Raw genomic sequence first — 23,685 nt, 5'->3', positions numbered from 1 at the left:
CTCATTCAATCGAAACAAACTAGTTGTCATAGTTAGAACCAGGTCTTTGACCGGAATCTGACAGAGGTGATGCGTAGAATACACCGCGATGAGAATCTGAGAATCGCGTGGAAACATTATTTATAACGTTATAACGTTACAAACGTGCGCGGACGGTCGCCTGTAATCGGAGCTGATGCCGCTTTGTTCCTTATCGCGAGTGTAAATTATTAGATTTCGCAGCTTCCTTAATCACGATGAAATTTCAGTACTGAATCGTCGCGAGTGAAGAAAAAAATATTTCTATTTTCCCGCAATGCGAAAATATTAATTGACTTTATTATGCAAGCTATATGGAAATTCGTGGCGTAATCCCTCTGTTAGATTTTATCGGGTACCAAGAAAATACCTGTTGATCATCGTTCTCCTTCTCGCCAACTCTCTGATATTTTTTTTCTTACATTATGTAATATAAGCAGATAAATCATTTATCTCCTTTGTAATGCCATATATTGAGCAATCGCTATTTCGGCAATGGTTACAGAAACTAGAATGTAGTTTCCGGTAGGTTTATGTTAAATTTTTGTCTTAAAGGATGTTAGATGCGTGCGTTAAATTTATGCTCACATGTTTTTTCGCACTTTGTACAAACTTTTGTAAAAGCGCAGAACGAACAACGAGATGATTTAAGACGTATTTTATACTACGATGTTTTTTACATCACAACGATTAGAGACAGCTATAAAGAGAGGATTAAAGTCCCGTGGACGAACGATAAAAATTTGCACAAGTCCCGTCCGTGCAATTAAGCGAAGTGTCGACGGCGCCCCAGTCTTTTGAGCTCGGGTTAATTCCGCCATTCGAACGGTATGTCTGGAACCGGTTCGCGAGGCTCGTAATTCGCGTCATGTCTTCGCATTTCTGACGAAGTCGCCAGCGCTATGCAAACACTTACCGTTCATTTGCACAGATGTAATGTACCAGGGATGTGCTATTATTCTACGTAAACTCAAGAGATATCTTGAAGATGTTGAATCCATTAACTTTATCAAAAAATTCACTGGATATATTAAACTTGTTGTCGGATAAAAAAAATATTACAAAAATATCGTAGAGAAATATGACTTGCTAATATAATGCAAATCGATATATTAATTCGATTTCTAAATCGAATTCTCCCACGAATTGCCATCGATTTGCGGAAATGTGCGAAATTGCGCACGCAATGCGTTATACAATCGCTGTTATTCGAGCTGCATCCCGAGGTCTCCCCCCTCAAAACGTCTCACACGTCTTTCTTGTCGGCAGACAGCGTGTTACCGCGACGACCGAGGAGAATCGCGTCGGGAAGGGCGAAGCGAAGCGCATAGGACAATCACGATCGGGTACCTCAGCGTCAATGGCTCGTTGCTGAGTATCGATCGTAATTAATAGGGACGATCTGAAAAAGCGACCTTAACGAGACAACCGTAATTAGTGCGCCGCCGCGTGCGATTCCGCCGATGTCATTTGCTTAAGTTGATCCTCGCATGTCGCGTCCGAATAAGGCAATTGCGTGTTCATCACACCTCGCAAGAAGTGCGAAAGAGGAAACAAAGAGGAAACCGAGAGTGCCGGGATGGTCTCCCCGGATGCGACTGGAGGGAGAGAAATGCGAGAGAAAGATGGAACGAACAAGAGCGGACACCTGCTGTTAGTTGTATTGTCTTCCTCTCTTTTTCGATTTTCCCTCTTTTTTCATTCCTTCATCCCCTCGTTTTTCTCTTTTTTTTTCTCCTTCTTATTCTTTCATACCGTTTTTTTAGCAATGCACAGAAACTCGTCGAAAGTAGTCCTTAAACGAGGCGATGACACAACTACTGCATGTCTAAAAAGACAAGTGATATTTTTTTGTGATGTTTTGTGATTACACGCTTTTTTCAAGACTGAGAATAAAATTCATTTATCGATCCTATTAAATTAATCGAATCACATGATAAAAACATGAAATTAAACGCTCGATTATTACAACAAATTCTTTTTCAATTCTTACCCGTCACATATAGAATAAATTTATGAATTTATAAATGCTCTTTTTTATTATACGAAAGAAAATTATTTTGTCGGAAATAGTATTTAATTTCTATATAGACAATAATAGATTTATTTTCTAGAAATAAAGCTTGTGTTTAAATTTATTAATCAAAAATTTATTCGAGAATCATATTTAAAGCAAACTTACTTAAAGTTAATGTGTATTGAAATGTGAATATATTTGCGTTATTCATTATAGCATAACATACAACATATTATGCTATGTGATACGATCGAGGATGCATGCATAGCATAATTCAGGCGCGTGTAATGAATATTATTACCGTCATAGCCTTAGAACACGTGCTGGAAACAGGCCAATCGGCGTAATTCATCCTAGTGGCTGATAGTTATTGATTTACACACGTAAGTCTTTCGTGAAACACAATTCCCACCTAATAAAAATAACATTTCAACGCGGGATGATTTATGCTGATTGTCTCCTGCATCTCTTGTCTCGCTTAGCATTCATATGAGAAAATGTAATCATATCTCCATCGCGAACATTTAATTCCAAATGTGACTGTTCAAATCTTCGTTATTCCAGATTTTCTAAGATGTTCCTAATCTGAAGTATACAATATCTTATCTCTACAAAATTTAAGAATGCATTAACGTAAGAGAATAATAATAAGAGAAAGAATGCTTATTGAAGATTACAGATAACGTAATTTTTTCTTTTCTTTGGTATCTGTAAACAGAAACCAAGGAAGAGAGATATACTAAAAGATTAGTAGACAGAAACGCATTTATCAGTATAAGCATTGCAGTGCTCTTCTCCACTGATTGCAACTTTTTTTTCTTTTCAGACAATCGTGACAACTTTAGTGCCGGACATGCGACATGCACGGTGAAGAAGGGAGAGCGATGGCAGCGGCGGAAACGATTCTTCGAAGTACCTTCGGTCTTCTCCTCGTTCCTCATAATCATCGACAGGCCTGCGAAGCAAAAGAAGGAATCCTCACTCACGTCACCTTGGCAAGACCTACGGGTTCGTAAAGGGCATGAAAGCTCATCATGTTCAACCACCGACACGGGCCACGAGCGCTGTCGACCTGCATCCTCCTCAGCGTAACATTCCTTTTACTGATCTTCGTCGGTAGCTACGATGTGTCAGCGGATCTCAATTCCGAGTTCGTCAAAGGGAAAAGTGAGTTTTGCTGCAAAACTTTGAAAGTTTTCAAAGTAGAATTGCAACTGATTTGCAATTTATTTCTAATATTTATTATAGACATTTTTATTAGAATTCTTTGCTTTCATGCAAAACAGAATTGGGGCAAATGTGGCATCGCAGTATTATTTTCCGATCATAAAATTAATATCTGTTATATGAATATATATATATACATATATATATATATATATATATATATATATATATATATATATTTTCCGATCATAAAATTAATATCCGTTATATGAATATATATATATATATATATATATAATTATAGAAACAAAAAAAAATAATATATTAATATTACAACTGGTATATCGCTAGTTTTAATTATTCTATAATAATTATTGGCATTTTATTATCGGAAAATATTTTGATCTATTTTTACAATTGTTTCAATTATTATTTTAGATGCCATATATTTGATAAGTATATGAACATTCACGTTATTAATAAAATATAAATAAAATATAATTAAAAAAATATGTATATACATATTTTTTAAATTATCTTTTTACTTTATTAATAATGTAAATGTTTACGAGTCGAAGACAAACTTCGCTGAAACGTGAAGATGTCAATAGTAAAAGAATAAATTTTGCGAGCATCGGTGAATGGTTTGTTGAAGGAATAACGTAATTTATGTGAGCGCGTATCGCGTTGCAGCGAGCTGGTTTTTTAACTGTTATGAGCGTAAAGTTCTCCGTTCTTCTCTTACAATCTCGATCGTAGATCATCGGGGCCGTCTGAAAAAGTAGAAAGCGAAGCGGTGCGCTGGCTCGCCCGGCGTGGGCGTCGCTTAGCCGAAGAGTCCCTTTTACTCGAAGTACCTTTGGAAAGTACCGTTCGTCTCCTATCTGAACGAGAAGGAAGGCAGACAGAGAGGGGAGAAAGAGCGCATACCGCTTAAAATCTCACCTCTTACCTTCCGTCTCTAGTCGAGAGTATCTAGCATCGCATCACGTAGGTCCATTTTAGGTATTCTTATAATTGAGAATATGGAGTACGCTCTGGCACGTGGTCCACAAGAGCTTGATCCATATATAAAGTGTTTATATAAATGTTGATGACACATAAAGACAATGGTCGTTACGATTATTATCGCGCTTAACTGCCATGACATTGCGGTTCGAATGGACCGCAAGCACTTTTGTGGAAGCTACAGTTCTACCAATGATTTTCTCGATAAGTTTTATCAAATAGCATAGTAGATTAAAAAGATAGAATTAAATTTTGGAAATGATTGATACTGGAATTGACTAAAGCGAGATAATTTAAATTGAAATATGTATAATAGTCATACCTTTATTTTATAACAAGTTTTCTATACGAGCATAATAATTTTTTTAATGTCTTATCAATATTAAAAATTTTTTAATGTAATTATCAATTTGTAAGAACGAGCTGTAAAGCAATAAAATTATCATGATAATATGAGCCATATTTTTAAAAAATAATCTTTTAAATTTTTTAAATAAACTTTTTAAATAAAAACCTTTTAAATAAAAAAAAACACTCAAATTAAATAAAAAGCTTTTCTAATTAAATTTTATATAAATTATATAAACAACACAATTTAAAATTATAATTTCTTTCATAAATTCTTCTAAATTCAAATTTGGTTTATATGATCGCAGTAAATGACTGCTGTGTTAATCACAAACATAAGCAGGTGCTTATTCCAGACACAAGATTTCCTTTGTCAGGCAAAATGCTAAAGAGCAGAATGATACGAGTTCATATTTTTTTCTTATTATATATTCTATGAAAATGCAGGCGTCTGGAACCAATCATCATCTGTCTCGATTATGTTTTGCTCGCCGATGAATATAGACTCTTTGAAAGATTTATTATCAACTCTGTTAAAAAGAAAGAATCAACTCTTCTTATTTTATCGAAATATATATATTTGTACTCAGTGCAGACCCATCCAAACATTTTCGCATAACAAAATATAATATATGATAATATCAACAATTTTTATTTAAACGGTTAGATAAATCATAAGAGAATACGAAAATTGAAGCAGAAAATTGCATGTTATAAAGCTTTTAGAAATTCATTTGAACAGCATTTCAAAAAGAATTGGTATGATCAATGGAAAGATATTGCCAGAATGTCTTTCCATCAACACAATAACCGGAGCGTGGATACTTCATATTATGCAGTTGAAAAGTGCACTTTATCCAACATGCGAACAACCACCCAGAATTCGGACACGAAGAGATACCGCCTAAAGTGGCCCCCACAAAAGTTTCCATTAAAATGATAAGCCCTGAGTCGATCTCTTTCTACCCATTAGGCAGTAACCTCTGTCAGATTGTACTCTACAGTTTCTATTTTGTCGTTCGAAGAAGAAAATAGAAAAAAACGAAGAGAGATGAACGACAATTAAAAAGAGAAAGAGAGAGAGAGAGAGGAGGAGGAGGATTTACCTTGAAAGGATTATGGGACCGCAGTAAATTAATCGGCCGTCTTTATCGTTCTCAGCTTTTAAGATGTATCGCGTTTCGGAATGAAGCATCTATTAAGAGGCGAGTGCAACCCCGATAATCCTTTCGCGCAAAGACGCGAGGATATTATTTACGCAAGAGAATGAACGGCAGAGGTCGGACGTCTATTAAAGATCGAATTCTTTTGAAAAAAATGTCTTCTTATACAGCAATTTCGGGACTTATCTTTCGACCTGCCTCAGCTTTGATCGTGTGCCGACTTTCGCACAAGATAGACCCTCTTTTTTCTGAGACATTCATTATATAACTTGTCAATTTTCTGCTCGATCTCGATAATTATTCAGTGTGAGTTGTATCATTCGAAATTCATATTACGCATGTTTAATATTGATATTATTTTGTTCAATTTATTTCCAAAGAATAAATTTAACGAACAATTTCTCTCCATGATTTTAATTTTAATATAAAGTTGTCGAGGCGCTATTAAAATAAAATAAACAAGATTAAAATAATTATTTACTAACAAGTGTTACTGTTTAATTTTTTTAAATTTTTATTTCGCATTTTATTGTAAATAAATTAGACAGGCAAGAATATCTGTAATCAAAAACTCTAATCATCAATGATATTCTTGAAATCATCACTTAAAACATTATTCCTAAAGAGAACGAAAAAATTTTTGATTAGCATCGTAATCGAATCTGTAAATGAACATACGCCAAGAGAGTGACAAGACTCTAGCTCATAGTGGCTTAGCCTGTTATCGCCCCAAGCTCTTTATTTATATCCCCGGCTTCGAGAATAATCGACGAGCGGCAAGAAATTTTATTCATTATATCCTCTGGCAACGAAGTTGCTGCTCTGACGGCGTTCTACTTCACTCATACTTGCGTACCTACCTAATCTTCGAATCTCGGAGAATTCTTGTCTCGACCATAGGCCCTTCGATGTCATATTTCGGCATCGCGATATTCATTTCCTCCGCTAACGATATTAATTATTACGACATTTCTTCTTGGGTGGGTTTAAAGAATCTCGTTTTCTCTACCATCGCTTTTATCAGATTTCTCCACCTTCGCCGGGTCCTTTGGTAGATTATATCTTCCAGCGTGTTTCCAGCGAGTAAGTAAGGAGTAAGTAACGAGACGCCGCACCGTGGAGCAAGAAGAGAGATTATCGGGGCATGAGCATGAGAGAGCATCGTCCATCAAGGCAAAAGCTGAGATATAGCGCGACGTAGTACCGTTTCCCCGACTTATCGTCGTCGTCGACGTCGCCGTATGTGTAAGGACCAGACAGGGACATCTGGGAGGCATGCCTTAATTGACCGCTCGGAATATCGACGAGATCCCAGAGACGGATTGAGACGTCAGATTTCCGAGAGACATTCGTATTTTTTGTCCGCCATGAAATATGACCGTTCAATATGCTCGATGAAATTTATTTATGTATGATGAGGATTGCGTCGCTAGATCCACGTGCGTTTCTTTCCTATTAAGATTCCCTCCAAAATTTTCTCGAAGCGTCTCGAATATTTCTAGCCATCATATTCGTTTTATTATTATAAGATTTTTAATCGGAGCTCATTTATCCGCGTCGGAAACTTAATTAGACATAATTTTTCTTGCAATCTCTATGAATTTTCGTTATTATAAACAACTTGACGGTTAAGCTATGAAGCTTAGCCGCTTATATATTATTGATGATAAAAAGTAGAGATATCTCCTCCGAAATGCTTCGTCTTTTATACTAGATATTTTCATACTAAATATTTATCTTGCGTATTAAGAAAAATTCTGTTTTGCTCAAGACTTTGTTACCTATAATCTTACTAACAAACCGCAATGTCAAATCTACGATTCATCTATTCGGAATAATCAGTGAACACGTGGCGGTTGTGCAAACACACGACTTTACGACCGCGATTCAATTCAGGCAACATTCCAAAGAGATATTGCACACGCGGTATGGTATAACAGATGAGCTGATTCTTATTAATCATTTTCATCTGACGTCTCTCGCAATCTGCCTGGCGGGCATTTTGCGAGCTCGCGCGACAGCCCTGAGGTGAGATTGGCCGGGTAACAGGTGGCCTCGCATTCGTTTCGCAACGTGACCAGGCTGAACACGTATCGTATATTCGTATGATACGAATGCACCTTGTCAATGAAGGTCAATCAAGGGTTTTCGATGCGCGATGACGCGCGTGATCGCGAACGCCATGATAATAGGCGTCGTCGGTGTGATCGAGGTGAGATCTGAATGCTTCACAAATGGAGCTGTCAATATTCTTTTCTTCAGCTGAGCATTGTGTGCCCGAATCGGACAGACTCATGGCAATCTCCGTCGATTGATATGCGATGATGCGCGAAAACGCAACGTCGACGAAGCGCACTGTCTAGAATCTCGTGTGTGGCGTAGAGCTTCATTATCCAGAATGAGAATGGGATATCGACGAGATGCTTGACGAAGGATATATCTAATTTGCCCGAGACATTTCTAAAAAATAAAATGTCTTATTAATAAGATTCACGTGATGTGCATATTTTCTACTTGCATGATTGATTACATTAAATATATATATATATAATTATTTTGAATATTTGTATGTGAAATCCCATCGCAACATACCAATCTATTTAGCAGCCTATAATTATTAACTATAATTAGTTTTTCAAACTTGCAGTTTGTTTTTCTTTATATTAACATCTTAGAAATTCTTAACTTTCAGGTCTCGTCATTAAATTTAGTTTTGATATTTTATTATATTTGATATTTTTATAATATGAGTAGCACGAATATAAAAAAAAAATTCCTGAATAAGGTCATCTATATATCAGATGGGTTGAAAGAATTCAGAGAATAAATCTTTTTATTCATAATTGAATCTGATATCTCTATTATAAATATATGTGTTATAAATATCAAATGATGAAAACGAAAAAAAATTGGATTTTGCAGTCAAAATGAAAGTGCCGCATTTGAGAAATTAGTCAAAGATATAGCTCTTCTGTTACGACTGCTTGATCGATGACGCACATCAGATCAAGTATAAGCATCAACAGGTCTAGCAGAGAAATGTGGGTGGATGACAAGGATGAGAGGCGTGTGGGTGACTTTTTATACCAATTGCATATCAAGAAAGGTTTTATGGAGAAAGAGATCGATACGTGGAAGCGTGTCCGTTTGTTACAAAATACAAATAAAAAAAAAATAAATATATTCCTTTACATGTTACGTAAACAAGTTCATATCTTTATATTTCACTGAACGAATTCAATTTATAGGAAAAAATTATATGGAAAAAATTTGTGGATCATAAGTTGGCGAATTGACATAAGAAATAAAATTTTTCATTTGAATATTTGATGTTTTATCGACTCGATCCTTCCGACGATATTCTCGCGTGTTGCGATTCTAATTGCTTTTTAATTAATGCATTTAGTTGACTGCTTGCATTTTGCGATCCAATATATATACGGGTACGATATCAATTATGCGATGAAATTTCTGTTGATGAAAACAAATTTTCCCTTCAGCTATCATAGTAATAACCAGATGTGATTGAGAATTAATTTTTTTGCTGTTACAATCTGCGTAGAAGAATTATTGCAAATCTCAAGTACAAATAGAAATTTTTATTTAATACACTGATAAGTTTCATCTTATTGTTAGGTTTTTTATTGATTTTTGATTATCGATAAAAATAGAAAGATTCTTGACTGTTTTATTTATGATTTATCAAGCTTTAATCATAAAATTTGGTTCTAAAAAAAAAAAAAAAAACAGATGATATACATTTCGTGGATTGAAAGAAAATTATCTGATAAAATGTAATAAATTTCCTGCCACGCATTTAACATATTTAATTTGACTACGAGAATCATGCAATCGATGAGCAGTGTCGGATTTAATCTATTTCATTGTTTCGATACCAATACACAAGTGAAATTTATCTTAAAACCACGCGTTTTCCCAAGATTTCGCGCGATCTTTCCCACAGTTAAGGAGTTAAGCCCACAAGGCGCCCATCAAGCACTTCAAGCTACACGCACGACGTTAAAAGGGACAGGTAATTTAGCGCGCGTTACGAAAGGACTAAGGAGGTATCGCGCGATGCTGGATGAGGGATGTTAAACGATACCGGGCCGAGGTCAACATATCTGCGCGGAATCTGCGCCGCGGATCGGGCAGCTTATTACACGATCCGCCGCGAGAAGGAGAGTGATATAGGTGCGCGCCCACGTATGAACGTTATCGGACGAGTGATCACTGATCGATCGTGGCCATGCGAAGAAAGTGACGATAGCCTCGGATCTCGGGATCAAGATACGAGTTTGAATTCTGAAAATTAGTATGTAAGGTAAACGATATAATTTTGTAAACGTTTACTTTATTTTTAATGTAATTCGAAAAAAAGTATATGTATATGTCGTCTTCAAGAAAATCGCTATTGTTTGCTCTATGCTATTTATACAATTGTTAAGAGAAACAATTAAATATATTAATTATTAAATATATTAGAAAATATTAAATATATTAGAAAATATTAATCTTTAATATTAATTAAATATTTAATATTTACTATTAATTAATATTTAATATTAATATTTAATATTAATTAAAGAATTATTTATGATTTGAAAAAGTGACTATAATAGAATAGAGAATAGAGAAATAAATCTTTGGTGCGTTTGCGGAAAAATTTTTTTAAAAATACAAAAAATATTGACCATCAAAAATCTCGAGGGGAAATTTAAATCAGGAACAAGTGCAAAAAGATGAATATACCATATATTATGCACAATGAAACGAATGAATTATGGATACTTTTCTCGTTTCTTGTGCGACATATCGAGTTATAATTTAACCATAATGATGTCTCTTACTGTTTCGCGCATTAACACTCCTCGAGGCGACAATTGCGTTGACTGACATCTGTAGCTTCTTCCTCTTCAACGAGCGGAGACAGCGCTGGAGCAAGACGTACATTTCTCCCGAGGTGGTCGACGCCTGTCGCGAGATTCACGCGAGATAAATCCAGAGTCTCTCTCGTCGCTCTTCGAGTCTTTGTCTCGATCAGCTGATGAATTTTGTTCGCACGTGTGTCTTTGTTCATACAATTTTTTCCTGAAAATTTAGTATGTGTATTGTCTAATTTAAATAAAACTTTATATATTGCCAAATATATTAGAACTAATCGCTATAAAATAGGATAACATTATATAAATTTTCATTATAATAAAGAGATATTTCAAATTTATCTAAAGTTTGACGGTGTTAATTTGTTATAATTTGAAAATTAATTGGATATTTTATTTAAATCACATAAATAATTTACGATACTTTAACAAGTATCTTTTGATAAGGAAAACGTGCTTACTATTATAAGTTAAATTCTATTTTTCCACACACAATGTTTGCATATTAGATGAAGGAAATTTATCTCTCCAGATGACAGCACAACATAGAGTTTCTTCAACTAAATAGCATATAAATCGTAGCCTCTAAAGTCGTGCATTGAATCCTGAATCAACGTTATCGCGCGCAATCTAGTTGGACAACGTAGTGAAAAGCATTAATTCTTCGTCATTTAATGATTTTTACAACGTCCTTTACAGCATCATGTAACCGTTGTCTCCCACTTCATTTGCGATATTTAACACATCTGTACATTGCATTGTGGTATTACTCTCAGTCATATAAAATTCATTGTTGTATTTATATATTCAATGATATGCCTGCTTGAAATAATTTTCTTTTTACAAGATTGCAGATTCAGAAAATATTTGTTTATGTAAAGAATGCATATTATAAATTGGAAAATGTCAATATTTTACAATTAAAGTAAAAATGCATTTTTATTTTAATGTATAATTCGCACATTTTAACATTTATTTTTAATAGAAACATAATACACGCATATAATACAAATTATCTGCAGAAGTATCAATTATTCTTTCTCTCTCTCTCTCTCTTTTCCTCCCCCTCCCCCCTAGAAAATATTTAAAAAATTTTTAAGTAATTGATTTTTTACAATAGAGAAGTCAGTAAAAGATTGAAAAAAAAAATTAGAGAAAAAAATTAATCTACTATCTTTTTATAATATGATAAGGAAGGAATTAAACGAAGACAGCGTTTGCGACGAGCACTGATCGAAAGTCGGTGTTCTGTATCCGGGAGGCAAACGTGAGTTCGCGTGCCCTCTCGGTGAACGCGCGGTCCAGCTCGTCGGGCTGAGGTTGTCGAGATGAGATGAGAGAGAGAGAGAGAGAGAGAGAGAGTGAGGAGCCGTGCGGATGATCGAGAGAAGGAGATAGAACGCAGAGAGAGATGCGATAAATGTAAAATGTATCGTCAAGAGGGAGAGAAACGAACAAAGCGCATTCTACACACAATCATTTGTTCCTTATTTGTGCCGCCCTCGGTACTTCATTTCGATTCGTCATTATTTCCTCGCCTCACTTTGTGCTTTATTAACGTGCGACTGTCAAAAAAAAGGAATGTGTAAGATAATTTTCTTGAAAACATTTTCGCACCGCGACTTAACGACACTGCCCTGTGACGCGACATGAAAACTTAACATGTATTAATTATTACCATAAAAATGGCAGACAATGACAATAATTATTATTATAGATAGATGTTTTTCTGATGTTGCAAAATTAAAGGATATATATTTCCTAAAATGAGAGATTGTATAAACTTTGCAAACCTCTATGCAAGCTTATTTCTTAATATTTTTAATGTAATTGTCTCCCCTCAATCTCTGTCACATCGTTATCACATTTAAATCTCTCTAAAATAAAAGATATATTTTATATTTAAAAAAATATTTCTAAGAAATATTTCTATAAAATAAGTCCTAATATGCTTTTAACGTATTTTTATTTTTGCATAACGTTATTTATTTAAATTAATTTGTACTCGTAATTCGTCTTAAATGAGATATACTTATAAAACAATTGCTATTACTTAATCTTGTATGGAGATAATTACTCACCTTATCTACAAATATAGAGTAAAATATACAATAAAACGCTTTTCTCGGTAGTAACAATTAAAATGAGTTTGTAATTCATTCATAATTCAGAGTCATGTTATAAAACGATCATGTAAAACCTAAAATCGAAACTTATTATCATGCCAATTATCAAAATGCATTGTTTAAAATAATCCGTAATTTTAAAATTCTTCCCCCAATTCTGCTTCCTAAAATAAAAATAAAAATTGCAATAAACAAATAGCTTTAAAATTACAAATATAATGCACCATTAAGCAAGTCGGCATAAATTATTTTGTAAAATTGAATAATTCTTAATCTTTTTTCTCACTTTCCTAGTCTTATCCCTTTTCAAGTTTGCATCTCTCTATCCTTGATTCATCGATTGTACGCCTATAGGGCAAAGTACGTCAAAGAGTTAAATCGAAACATAACGCAACGCGAATGCGCGAGATGATGGAGCGCAGGGACAAGAGGAAGAGCCATGATCGAACGGAGTGACGTGAATAAAAGGCCGTCGCGCCGTCGACATAATGAAATCGAAAAATGAAGTTACATGAACGGAGCGGAGCGAAGACGCGTAGCGCACCGTAGCCTTCGGGCTGGTCGCACCGCAGGGAGCGGAGGAGCTTAACCGCAGACTCGAAAGCAATAAACCATAAAGCTATTAATGTTACGCCACGGTTATAACGTATAACGCGGGATTTATACAACCCCGACTCGAATGTATCCCTCTTGTCCTTTGCTCTTCAGTGCCGCGTCGTAGATTCATATACTGGAGAGGCTAGTCAGGGTTGTAACTGAACGATTGCGATGACAAAGCGATTTGTCTCGACGAAAGCTTGATATAGTCTCGTGCGTCCTTTTCCTCTCTCTCTCTCTCTCTCTCTCTCTCTCTCTCTCTTTATTTCTCTCTCTCTCTCTCTAGCTATGAATTAAAATATTTTCAACATCATAATGAGACTACGCTTCGGGAGAAAGAATTGCGTTGAATTACAAATTAAATTAATTAGGTGATAATTTTAGATGAAGCTTTTTAGAAGACTAGTTTTTGAACAAGAACGAATTATGAGATCACCTTAATAATTCTTATTAATCCTTAATAATATTTAGAAATGATAGTAAGTAATAATAATAAATACAATAATAAATAAAATAATAAATAATAATAAATAATAATAAATAGGAGAGATTAATAATTTCATGTTAATATTCCTAAATTAATCAAGCAGATCAAATAAGAGAACATTGATTGATGATGAATCAGGTGAATGAAAGGATTCAGCTCAGAAATATCTCCGATGGCAAGTCGATTATTACGTTCGATCTACACTAACTCGTATGAAAAGCTTACGTCGTAAGAGAACGATGCCTACTTTGAGAAGAAAAAAATCAGAATACCTGCATATAAAGGGAGTGTAAATGTCTGCATAAACTTCTCACTTTGAGGCTCGTCGTACGACTTCGTTGATATGCGGAAACCGTTAAGCGGCAGAGTTACGAGCAGATCGCTTCGTTCTTTTCCATCTTCACATACCTCCGTTCTAATTGCGAATTATTGAGAAGAGTTTTCCGAAATAAATGGCGAACTCTTGCATCATGACTTTTATCGCAGGATCAACGTTTTGATGTTTGATATAATATTACGAAGCCGAATCCGTTATTTTTCCTCTTGTGTGATGCAACAGTCTTTGTTATTAGATTACTTCCAGTTTTCAATATTTTTCTTTGCTTTCAATTTGCTTTTTTTTTTCTATTTATATTTTTTTTTTTTGAAGACGTGAAAAGTATCTATTTTATTTTTACATGTGCACTCTCTCTCTCTCTCTGTTTCTTTTTTTCTCTTTTTCTCTTTTTTGTTATTTTTTAATTTTAATTATTTATTAATTTTTTTTATATATATGTTTCTTATAATGCTCCTCTGCATTATTATATTTTTTTCTGTGATTTATTTATCTTACATTTTTCTTATCAGTGGATTTGTCTCAATACGTTTTTTCTCTATCTGTTTTTTTCTTTCGCAGTTTCAATTTTTCTTTCTCTGAAATTCATTCTCACCTTGAATTTTTTTTTCTCTTTTCTGAGCAAGCTCGATAGTTATTTCGCGCGTTTACGATACCTGGGTTTCATTTCGTCGGGCATTTAGCCGACGGCTCTCTTTTACGGAGGCATCGAGAGAGAGAGAGAGAGAGAGAGAGAGAGAGAGAGAGAGAGAGAGCAGGCAAAGAGAAGCTTTAGAACCCAGAAACGATTTTGATGGTAGGGATTGCGCGAGCTCGACAGTATCGATGTTTACGAGCTCAAATAAACGGCACCGTCGCCGCCGCCGCCGCCGCCGCCATCAGCATGTGGTTATTTCATATTACTTTGGGCCTTTAATGGAGGCGAAGGAGGCATTTTAAAGTGCCGCATAAAAATCGATGCTCTCCTCCTAGAAGGTGGTCGGTGTGGACCACGTATGGCTCAGCGCGACGTGCTGCTTTCACAAAAGAAACCTCACCGCGGGATTTCGGCGTTCTGCCTCGGTCGCTTGTTTCTTCATGCCCTGCGCGTCTTTTGCGCCTCTTACACTTCGCGGTTTTTGTCAGATTTATCGTTCACGCATTTAAAACTATATTTAAGACTGTAAACTTTCAGACTGTAAACTGTCATTCTCTTTCCATTATACATATATTGTTAGGCAGTAAGTATTATTTTTTTACAACACCCGAAGAAAGAGAGAGAGAGAGAGAGAGAGAGAGAGAGAGAGAGAGAGAGAGAGAGACTTCTGTATATTTATACGTAAACTTATACGAGAATTTTTTTGAATTATGAATTAAATTATCGTCATATGTCTTCTTTTTTCTCTTAAAAATTTCTCTTTTAATTGGCCACTTTGGCTAAACTCATCTCCTAAGTGATTATAAGAAATATCGTGGCAAACAAAATTAATTCCTCAATTATAATAACCATTACTTGCATTATTTTCAAATTATCATAATCGCTCGTAGTTTGAATTTTCGACAATCTTTGCAGATAATAATGAAGAAGGCGATATTCGCATCACGCTCGTAATCAATATATCGCCGCTATTGTCTTCGGCTACGGTGCAAGCGTCGTAAATTTGGCAGAATGTTAATTCTACGCGCGAAAGAGAGAGAAAGAGCGGCTCTCGCCGGGCAATTTTCGCGGCCCGGCCATCGGGGATAATCATCACGTTTCTGCCGGATTGTATCCCCGGGTCCCGAGGATCTAATGATGAATTTCGTGCAGCGCGCGAGAGAGAGAGTAAGCCTCGAAGGTAGGAAAACGAAAACGAAGAACGTGTCGGCCCGCCGACCTTAACCGACACTTCTCATCCTGTCTAAAACGTCTATCCGTATGGCCATCACGCTCGTGGTATTCCTTTTTATCGAATTACCTTGCAGCGAGCACGCCAGAGCGAGCATAAGTTCCTCACGACGTGTCGGTTCGAATCGTTATTTTCTTCGGTCTAGATCGTAATTCGTTTGCCGGACGGTGCATTCTATCGATTGCTAGCTGTAAAAGTTTTACTAGCTGTAAAAATGTCAAGGACTTGTGTATATTATTCTTTTTTGTATAACATTGATAATCACATATAAGCAGTCAAATAAAATATATGAAGCGAAACGTATTTTAGTTTGCCTGTGATGATTTATTACTTTGTGGTTTTAACCCATGAAAAGATCGAGGTATGATTAAAGTATGCTAAACTTTACGAGTTTAAAAAAAAAGAAAGTAACAAATTTAACTGCATGTTCTTTCTATTTATACTACGAGTGAAAGTGCAATCTTAAAGGTAATAGAAACTAAATTATTAATGATATTTGATTTTGAAATTAGAAATCAATTTGTTTGTGGTAACATTTTATAAAGGCACAAAACTAATGTAGGAAATGTTCAAGAAGAGAAAAAGAAGATATATCTTTAAATAGTTCTGGACAAATGCTCATTATTCTTATTCTTGTTATTCTGGAATCTCTATGACACGATTATTTTCCTTAAGATAGAACAAAGTGGAAACAGCATAGAATGCAACACAATATCGAGAGATAATGAGAATAGAAAATTTTCTGTTGTAACATAGCAAATGACTTGATGTCGACGAGACAGAATATAAAATGAATAGTTTATCGTTTCTCAAAAATAAAATCATTTGCGTTTTTAATTAACAAAAGTCACTCTTTCATTAATTTTCCATCGGAGAACGGAGAAAGATTTTATTTATCAAATCATAAATCCTGTTATTTCATATTGCTCATTGTTTCTTATTTGAAGAATCGTTGAATATTTCAGCAAATAAAGAAAATCTGATCTTAAGGATGTATGTGACATATATCGAACAAAAGCATTAAAATTTCATAGATTAAAATTAAAGTAACTATTGATTCTTATGAAAAATCGACTATTGTAGAACTTATTGACAAATTTGACAAAGAAAAAATATTACCAATAAAATAAAAATTTTCACATATATTGAGAAAATTCTAATAAATATTTGTGCAAAACTTGATTTAGATCCACTAATTCGTTTAAAAGTTATTTACTAAGAATTGTAGAAAAATATTATGTCTCTTTTTCTCTTTCTGCAAATTACTAGTTTTTCATTGTTTCTTGCAGTTGATTTCAGAAGATATTCACGATCAAAAGTTTTTGCTATAAATTAGGAAAAATATTAATTACAACTATTTTCTTTTACAAAGACGTCAAAATCCATATTATTTTGTGATACTTTAATTTTCTTCAGAACCCGAATTTATTTTCTTAATTTTTCAAACAGTATAAACGTAAGAAACATGTTTTCTTTTTAATTTTGACAATTTTTTGCTACTATTGTACATCCAGAACATCCTTAATTCAGGGTCCATCATCGATCTCGAGAATAAGTAGTATAATAAATTCTCGAAGAAAGTTTTATCCGATAACAAAAATTGCTTCATTTGCTAACCACAAATTCTGCGATTTCACAGCGCTATTTCTTCTTGGCCGAAAAACCATCAGGTATAGTAATTTCGACAAATATTTGCCATACCTCTTCATTATGACGATCAAGTCGTTCATCTTTGATACGACTCGGTTTCGCGAGATAGGACGGCAGAAAACCTGCGGCGGGTCCCATCGCCGATGCAGATGCACGCTCGATCCACATTCCCGAGTCCTGGCGCCATGTCACGGTGTATTTTCATACATGTATTCGTACCCCGTGACTCTCTCGGTAGCATCTGGTCGATACAAATACCCGGTACTCGAGTACACGAGTCTGCTCTTCCCCTTTGTGATATCCGGCGTCGGCGACGAGGCCTTCTTCTGCAATGCACCTCCCTCGGATATCTCGCGCAAGAAGAACGTCCTTACCGCGCAATTATTTTCGCATGATCCCGATCGTCGATCAGATTAAGACCACTCTTTTCATACCGCATGCCGATCGCAGCGAAAGGCGGCCGCTGCCGCTTGTTTGCGAACTGTGTGTTGCGAGGATGCGAGTCGAGATTTAAGCTGCGAGCAAAACCGAATTCCGGAGGAGTAAACGTGCGACTATGCTCTTCATCGCGGCAGTTCTTTCTTTGCTCCGCGAGTAAGGATCTTGCGCGAAGCTATCTAATAAAAGTATAAACCTTTCTTTTGTACGTGGTCGCTTTATCAGGAGAAGTTGGCCGCTCGATTAATTTCTGACGTACTTTCTGATGTCGTTGGTCCTCCTTATCGTAATTACTGAGTTGTCAAGTATCTCAAAATTTGTTATCTCTTTCTTTTTCTATTTCCTTTTTTCTTTTAATATTTTTTAATGAGTATTATTTTATATAAAAATTAAATATGAAAGATTAAATAAGAAAATAAGTGAAACAAAAATAAAAGAGCAAACTCTTTCTCCAGCTGACTTGTCAAGAAAAAATTGTGAAAGGATATTTAATACCGGCAGATTCTTCACTTTTTATTCTTCTTATAATTTATTTCTAATAAAGAAACTATACGATAATAAAGAATAAAGAGTTTTTGTAGTAATAAGATTTTCCTCCGATAAAAAGATCGACTTCATCGTTGCATTATAAACGAGAGATGCAAAATTTATATAGACATATTTAACGAGTACGTTTCCTTTTACTAAAGCATATGAAAAAAAAATGCACGATAAAAGTAATATTCTATATAAATCGATAAAAACATTAATTTTACTTTTTTAGTACAAAATAGAAACATTGTGGTTTTTTGAGAGAAGAATCGAATATTAAATTTATTTTACATAAATAACTCTTTTATGTGTGAAATTTATATATAAATATTATATATAATGATACATATATATAATGAATTTATAATACAATAATTTTCCATATTAATACTGAGAATGGCTTACTCCGTTCTATAATACGCCAAACATTTATTATAACTTACATACGAATCTTACAAACACCTCGTCTCTTGTGTATGCGTTAGTCATTCTCAAACGCAGTCGACTCAAGACAGATAATTGCACAACGAAATCACAGCAGCGCGTGTACAGTACTTTATGTACATGATTCGCCCACCAATATACGTTTCGTAGATAAAACGCTATCTGTAAATCGCGGGAATATAGCATTAAGTGTGGGTAGGTGCCTACAAACTATCGTAATCGGAAATGAATAACGCGGTTTCTTCTATTACATAGAAATCATCCTCAATCACAATATTTGGCTTTATTCTCTGAACCGTTATTTGAATTGCTCAATAATCGTGTCGTATTAAACACCCACATATGTATGTATCTGGAAGATACTGTCACATGTCACTTATTGATGAATAATTATCTTTAAAATCATACAGCTTTAATTTTAATATAATTTATTCAACAATAAATTGGCACAGAGCTTAAAAATAAATATTAAGCTTATGAATAATATAATATAATCAATATATATTCATGCTCTTTCTATTGTGACATTAACTAGCTGATGTAAATATATAAATGTAATTATATATTACTGCCACGCACACTATTTATAATTATGTAAGAATTATTTATTTCTAATTTTAAAAGAAATTAGGGAAGAATATGTGACAATCCAAGTAACAATAATCTTTCTATATTTTACTTATATTTGTATATATTATATATAATTTAATGTTCACATAGATTTACAAATGTAATTTATAAATGTTAATTGTTATGCTTACAGTTTGCATCGGTACCAATGGCCGTCTCTCCGTGCCGTCCAACAAACAACATCACTACCGGAATCTTCGAGACCGGTACACCAACTGTACTTACGTCGATGGTAATCTGGAGATCACATGGCTCCAGAATAAAACCTTCGATCTCAGCTTCCTCCAGTATATACGGGAGGTCACCGGTTATGTTCTCATCAGTCACGTGGACGTGCGCAGGATCGTCCTTCCGAGACTGCAGATCATCCGCGGTAGAACCCTCTTTAAGCTCAATATTCACGACCACGAGTTCGCCCTCTTTGTCACAATGTGTCAGATGCACAACCTGGAGATGCCGGCCCTTAGAGGTATGTTTTTACTTCTTGATTCTCTTGTTCAAGCTAATACAGATACAAACACATCAAAGATTTTTTTATCTTTGAATACTTACTCATTTATTTATAATTGAAAAATCTCAATGAGATTTATATTTAATTTATTTTAAGTTATGATAAGCATTGCCTTATACACACAAATAAACAAAGATATTTAAAAAATTAGATGTTTATAAAAAAAATTGATAAATCATCTTGCAATATCAACTGACATTGAACGAGCAATATTTAAAGAAGAAATTTAATCATTCATGTCTAATTCGCCGCGATTGATTTCACCATAGATATACTCAACGGGAGCGTGGGCATGTACAACAACTACAATCTCTGCCATATCAAGACGATCAATTGGGAGGAAATAATCACCGGTCAAACCGGACGATATTTTTACGTATACAATTTTACATCGCCGGAACGCGTATGTCCGGAATGCGACGAAAGTTGCGAACAGGGCTGCTGGGGTGAGGGCCCGGAAAACTGTCAAAGGTACTCGAAGACGAACTGTTCGCCTCAGTGCTGGCAGGGCAGGTGTTTCGGTCCTAATCCACGCGAGTGTTGTCATCTTTTTTGCGCCGGTGGCTGTACCGGGCCCAAACAGAGCGACTGTCTTGCCTGCAAGAATTTCTTCGACGATGGCGTGTGCACGCAGGAATGTCCGCCCATGCAAAAGTAAGTATAGTAACATCACGCATCTGCATTTTTGCTACAAAGTGATGTTGCAAAAGGTGCTTTACACACAATAGAAAATTAAAATAATATTCATCTAAATAATAATAATTTAATGTGCAAGAAAATTAACCATATGGCTTATTCATGTAAATTAAATATTTATATGATATAAAATTAATAAGGAAATAAATTAATATCTAAACATTAATTGATCCTTCCAGATATAATCCAACAACATATTCGTGGGAAGCTAATCCTGATGGGAAATACGCGTACGGAGCAACCTGTGTGAGACGCTGTCCGGAACATCTCTTGAAAGACAATGGCGCGTGTGTGAGATCCTGTCCACAAAAGAAGAAGGCAATGAACGGCGAGTGTGTTCCTTGCGATGGTCCTTGTCCGAAAACCTGCAAGGGCGTTGAGAAAGTGCATTCTGGTAACATTAACACCTTTAAGGATTGCACCATCATCGAAGGATCCATCACAATCCTGGATCAGAGCTTCGAGGGCTTCCAGCATGTTTATCCAAATTACACGTTTGGCAAACGATACGACAAGATGCATCCCGACGAGTTAGAAGTCTTCAGAACTTTAAAAGAGATCACGGGCTATCTTAATATCCAAGGAGATCACCCTGATTTCAAGAATCTTTCATATTTTCGCAATCTCGAAATGATCGGAGGCAGGACGCTCACGGAATACTTTGCGTCATTGTACATCGTCAAGACTTCTCTCGTGTCGTTTGGACTTAGTTCCTTGAAGAAGATTTATTCCGGTTCGATTGCCATTTTGGAGAACAAGAATTTGTGTTACGCGCAGAGTATTAATTGGAGCAGAATCAAAAAATCATCGGAGCATGAAAGTCTTCTGTCGAACAATCGAAATGAAAGCGAATGTGGTAAGTTTGATAAAGAGCTTTAGACATAAGTGTAAAAGAAAAGCGCATAAACTTAGCTTCTTAATTTAAAAAGAAAAGCAATCCTCTAAATATTATAGCTAATCTTAACTATATATTTCTTATAATAAGTTAACAGCGAGTTTTTTTCATCCTTTTAAATTACTATAGAATTAAAAATAGAATTAATATAATGATATTATTACATCAATATTCAAATATATAATATTTATTTAATTTAGTATAAACAAAAAAAATATTACAGTTTTAATTATATAAGTCTCTATATAAAAAATTATTATAGTAATTATACAAATTTCTATATAAAAATTATATAGAATATTGATTTTGAATTACAGTGAAAGATGGTCTCGTGTGTGATGAGGAATGTTCGGATGAAGGATGCTGGGGACCTGGACCGGCGCAATGTCTGTCATGCAAGAACTTTATCCTAGGAAATGATTGTCTTCAAGATTGCACTGCGCCAGGGTAAGTCAACAAGCATCGAAATATTATATGATACAAAATCAAAATTTCCAATAACGTAAACAATTTCTCTCCAATCGAAATTGCTTTCCTAGCTCATGGATTAAAGGTAAATCGAAATCCTTTAAGAAAAATTTGAGCCATAATTCTCTCTATTCTTTTATTTTTATTTATATTTTGTAAGCAAGTTACATATCACGCAGCACATCTCATCGTAACTGCTTTAAACAGCACATATATTAAATCTTGAATGAAGTGATTGTGTGGCGAACATACACAACGCAATTTGAGCATTAATTATATTTCAGCAACTTTTTGTCACATATCTCTTTACCTTATTTTTTATTTTTCTTAATTTTTCTAAGCCTTATCTTTTTGTTTGCTCTAGTTCTTTTTTCTGCGTTCGTCTTTGATATTACATATTACTTTTTTATGCGACGTTTCTCGATATCGTTTAATGATTGATTATGATTATGTTGTCAGAATTTATCAAGCGGACGAAAAGACCTGTAAGATGTGCCACGAAGAGTGCGACGGCTCCTGCACCGGACCTAATGCCGACCAATGCATCAAGTGCAAACACGTGCGAGATGGGCCGTTCTGTGTGCCCGAGTGCCCGTCCTCAAAATACAACGACAACGGCCAATGTAAACACTGCCACGAGAACTGCGTAGGCGGCTGCGAGGGACCGGAGAACAACATAGGCGCCAACGGATGTCATAGTTGCGAAAAGGCAATTATGAATGGGCACGTACCAGAGGGATGTTTGCAGAAGAAAGAGCCATGTCCTGACGGTAAGTCATGACGCTCTTTACTTTTCGCCACATTTTTCTATTAACATATCAATCAATTAATAGCCTAATTATAATATTGTAAAAAATTATCTTACGTTATGCATTTTATATAAATATAAGTATATAAGAACGGATATCGTTATAATAAACATTATTGAAAGCAATGATATAATAATAAATTAATTTCTGCATTTTTATGGTAATGGGACACTAAAAAATATATATATATAATTTTTTATAAAATAAAATGCTATATTTAAAATTAAAAAAAAATCTATAATATCGTGTATAAATGAAGTGTGTTTTGTTATCACATTTACAGGACATTATTATGAGTGGGTGAGTCCGCAGGAGCAAGGTGCTTTAAAACCTCTTGCCGGAAAGGCAGTCTGTCGCAAGTGCCACCCACGTTGCAAGAAGTGCACGGGATATGGCTTCCATGAGCAAGTGTGTCAACAATGCACCAAGTACAAGAGGGGAGAGCAATGCGAGGATGAATGTCCTACCGATCATTTCGCGGATGCTGACACGCAGCTATGTATACCGTGCTTCGGGGAGTGTCGAGGGTGTTTTGGACCAGGCCCCAATCAATGCTACAAATGTCGAAACTACAAAATTTATTTTGTAAGTAATGCA

General features: G+C 35.0%; 1 protein-coding gene across 3 annotated transcripts in view; it reads left to right on the top strand.

Moving 5' to 3' along the window:
* Nucleotides 1-23,685, top strand: part of LOC126858898 (epidermal growth factor receptor) — a 155,061-nt gene that overhangs the window by 125,442 nt on the left and 5,934 nt on the right. For 2 of the 3 annotated variants that reach the window (XM_050609566.1, XM_050609565.1), the window contains exons 2-8: nt 2,862-3,202; nt 19,843-20,178; nt 20,490-20,874; nt 21,096-21,772; nt 22,129-22,258; nt 22,739-23,049; nt 23,372-23,673. In XM_050609566.1, coding sequence (XP_050465523.1) covers nt 3,070-3,202; nt 19,843-20,178; nt 20,490-20,874; nt 21,096-21,772; nt 22,129-22,258; nt 22,739-23,049; nt 23,372-23,673 — 2,274 coding nt within the window. In that variant the 5' untranslated portion in view covers nt 2,862-3,069. The remainder of the gene's footprint in view (nt 1-2,861; nt 3,203-19,842; nt 20,179-20,489; nt 20,875-21,095; nt 21,773-22,128; nt 22,259-22,738; nt 23,050-23,371; nt 23,674-23,685) is intronic. The other variant, XM_050609567.1, reaches the window with a different exon arrangement.

Source organism: Cataglyphis hispanica, chromosome 2, assembly GCF_021464435.1.
Source record: "Cataglyphis hispanica isolate Lineage 1 chromosome 2, ULB_Chis1_1.0, whole genome shotgun sequence".
In the NCBI taxonomy this organism is placed as follows: Eukaryota; Metazoa; Arthropoda; class Insecta; order Hymenoptera; family Formicidae; genus Cataglyphis; species Cataglyphis hispanica.
The sequence above is the reverse complement of the archived record's forward strand: the minus strand, read 5'-3'. Positions and strand labels throughout refer to the sequence as shown.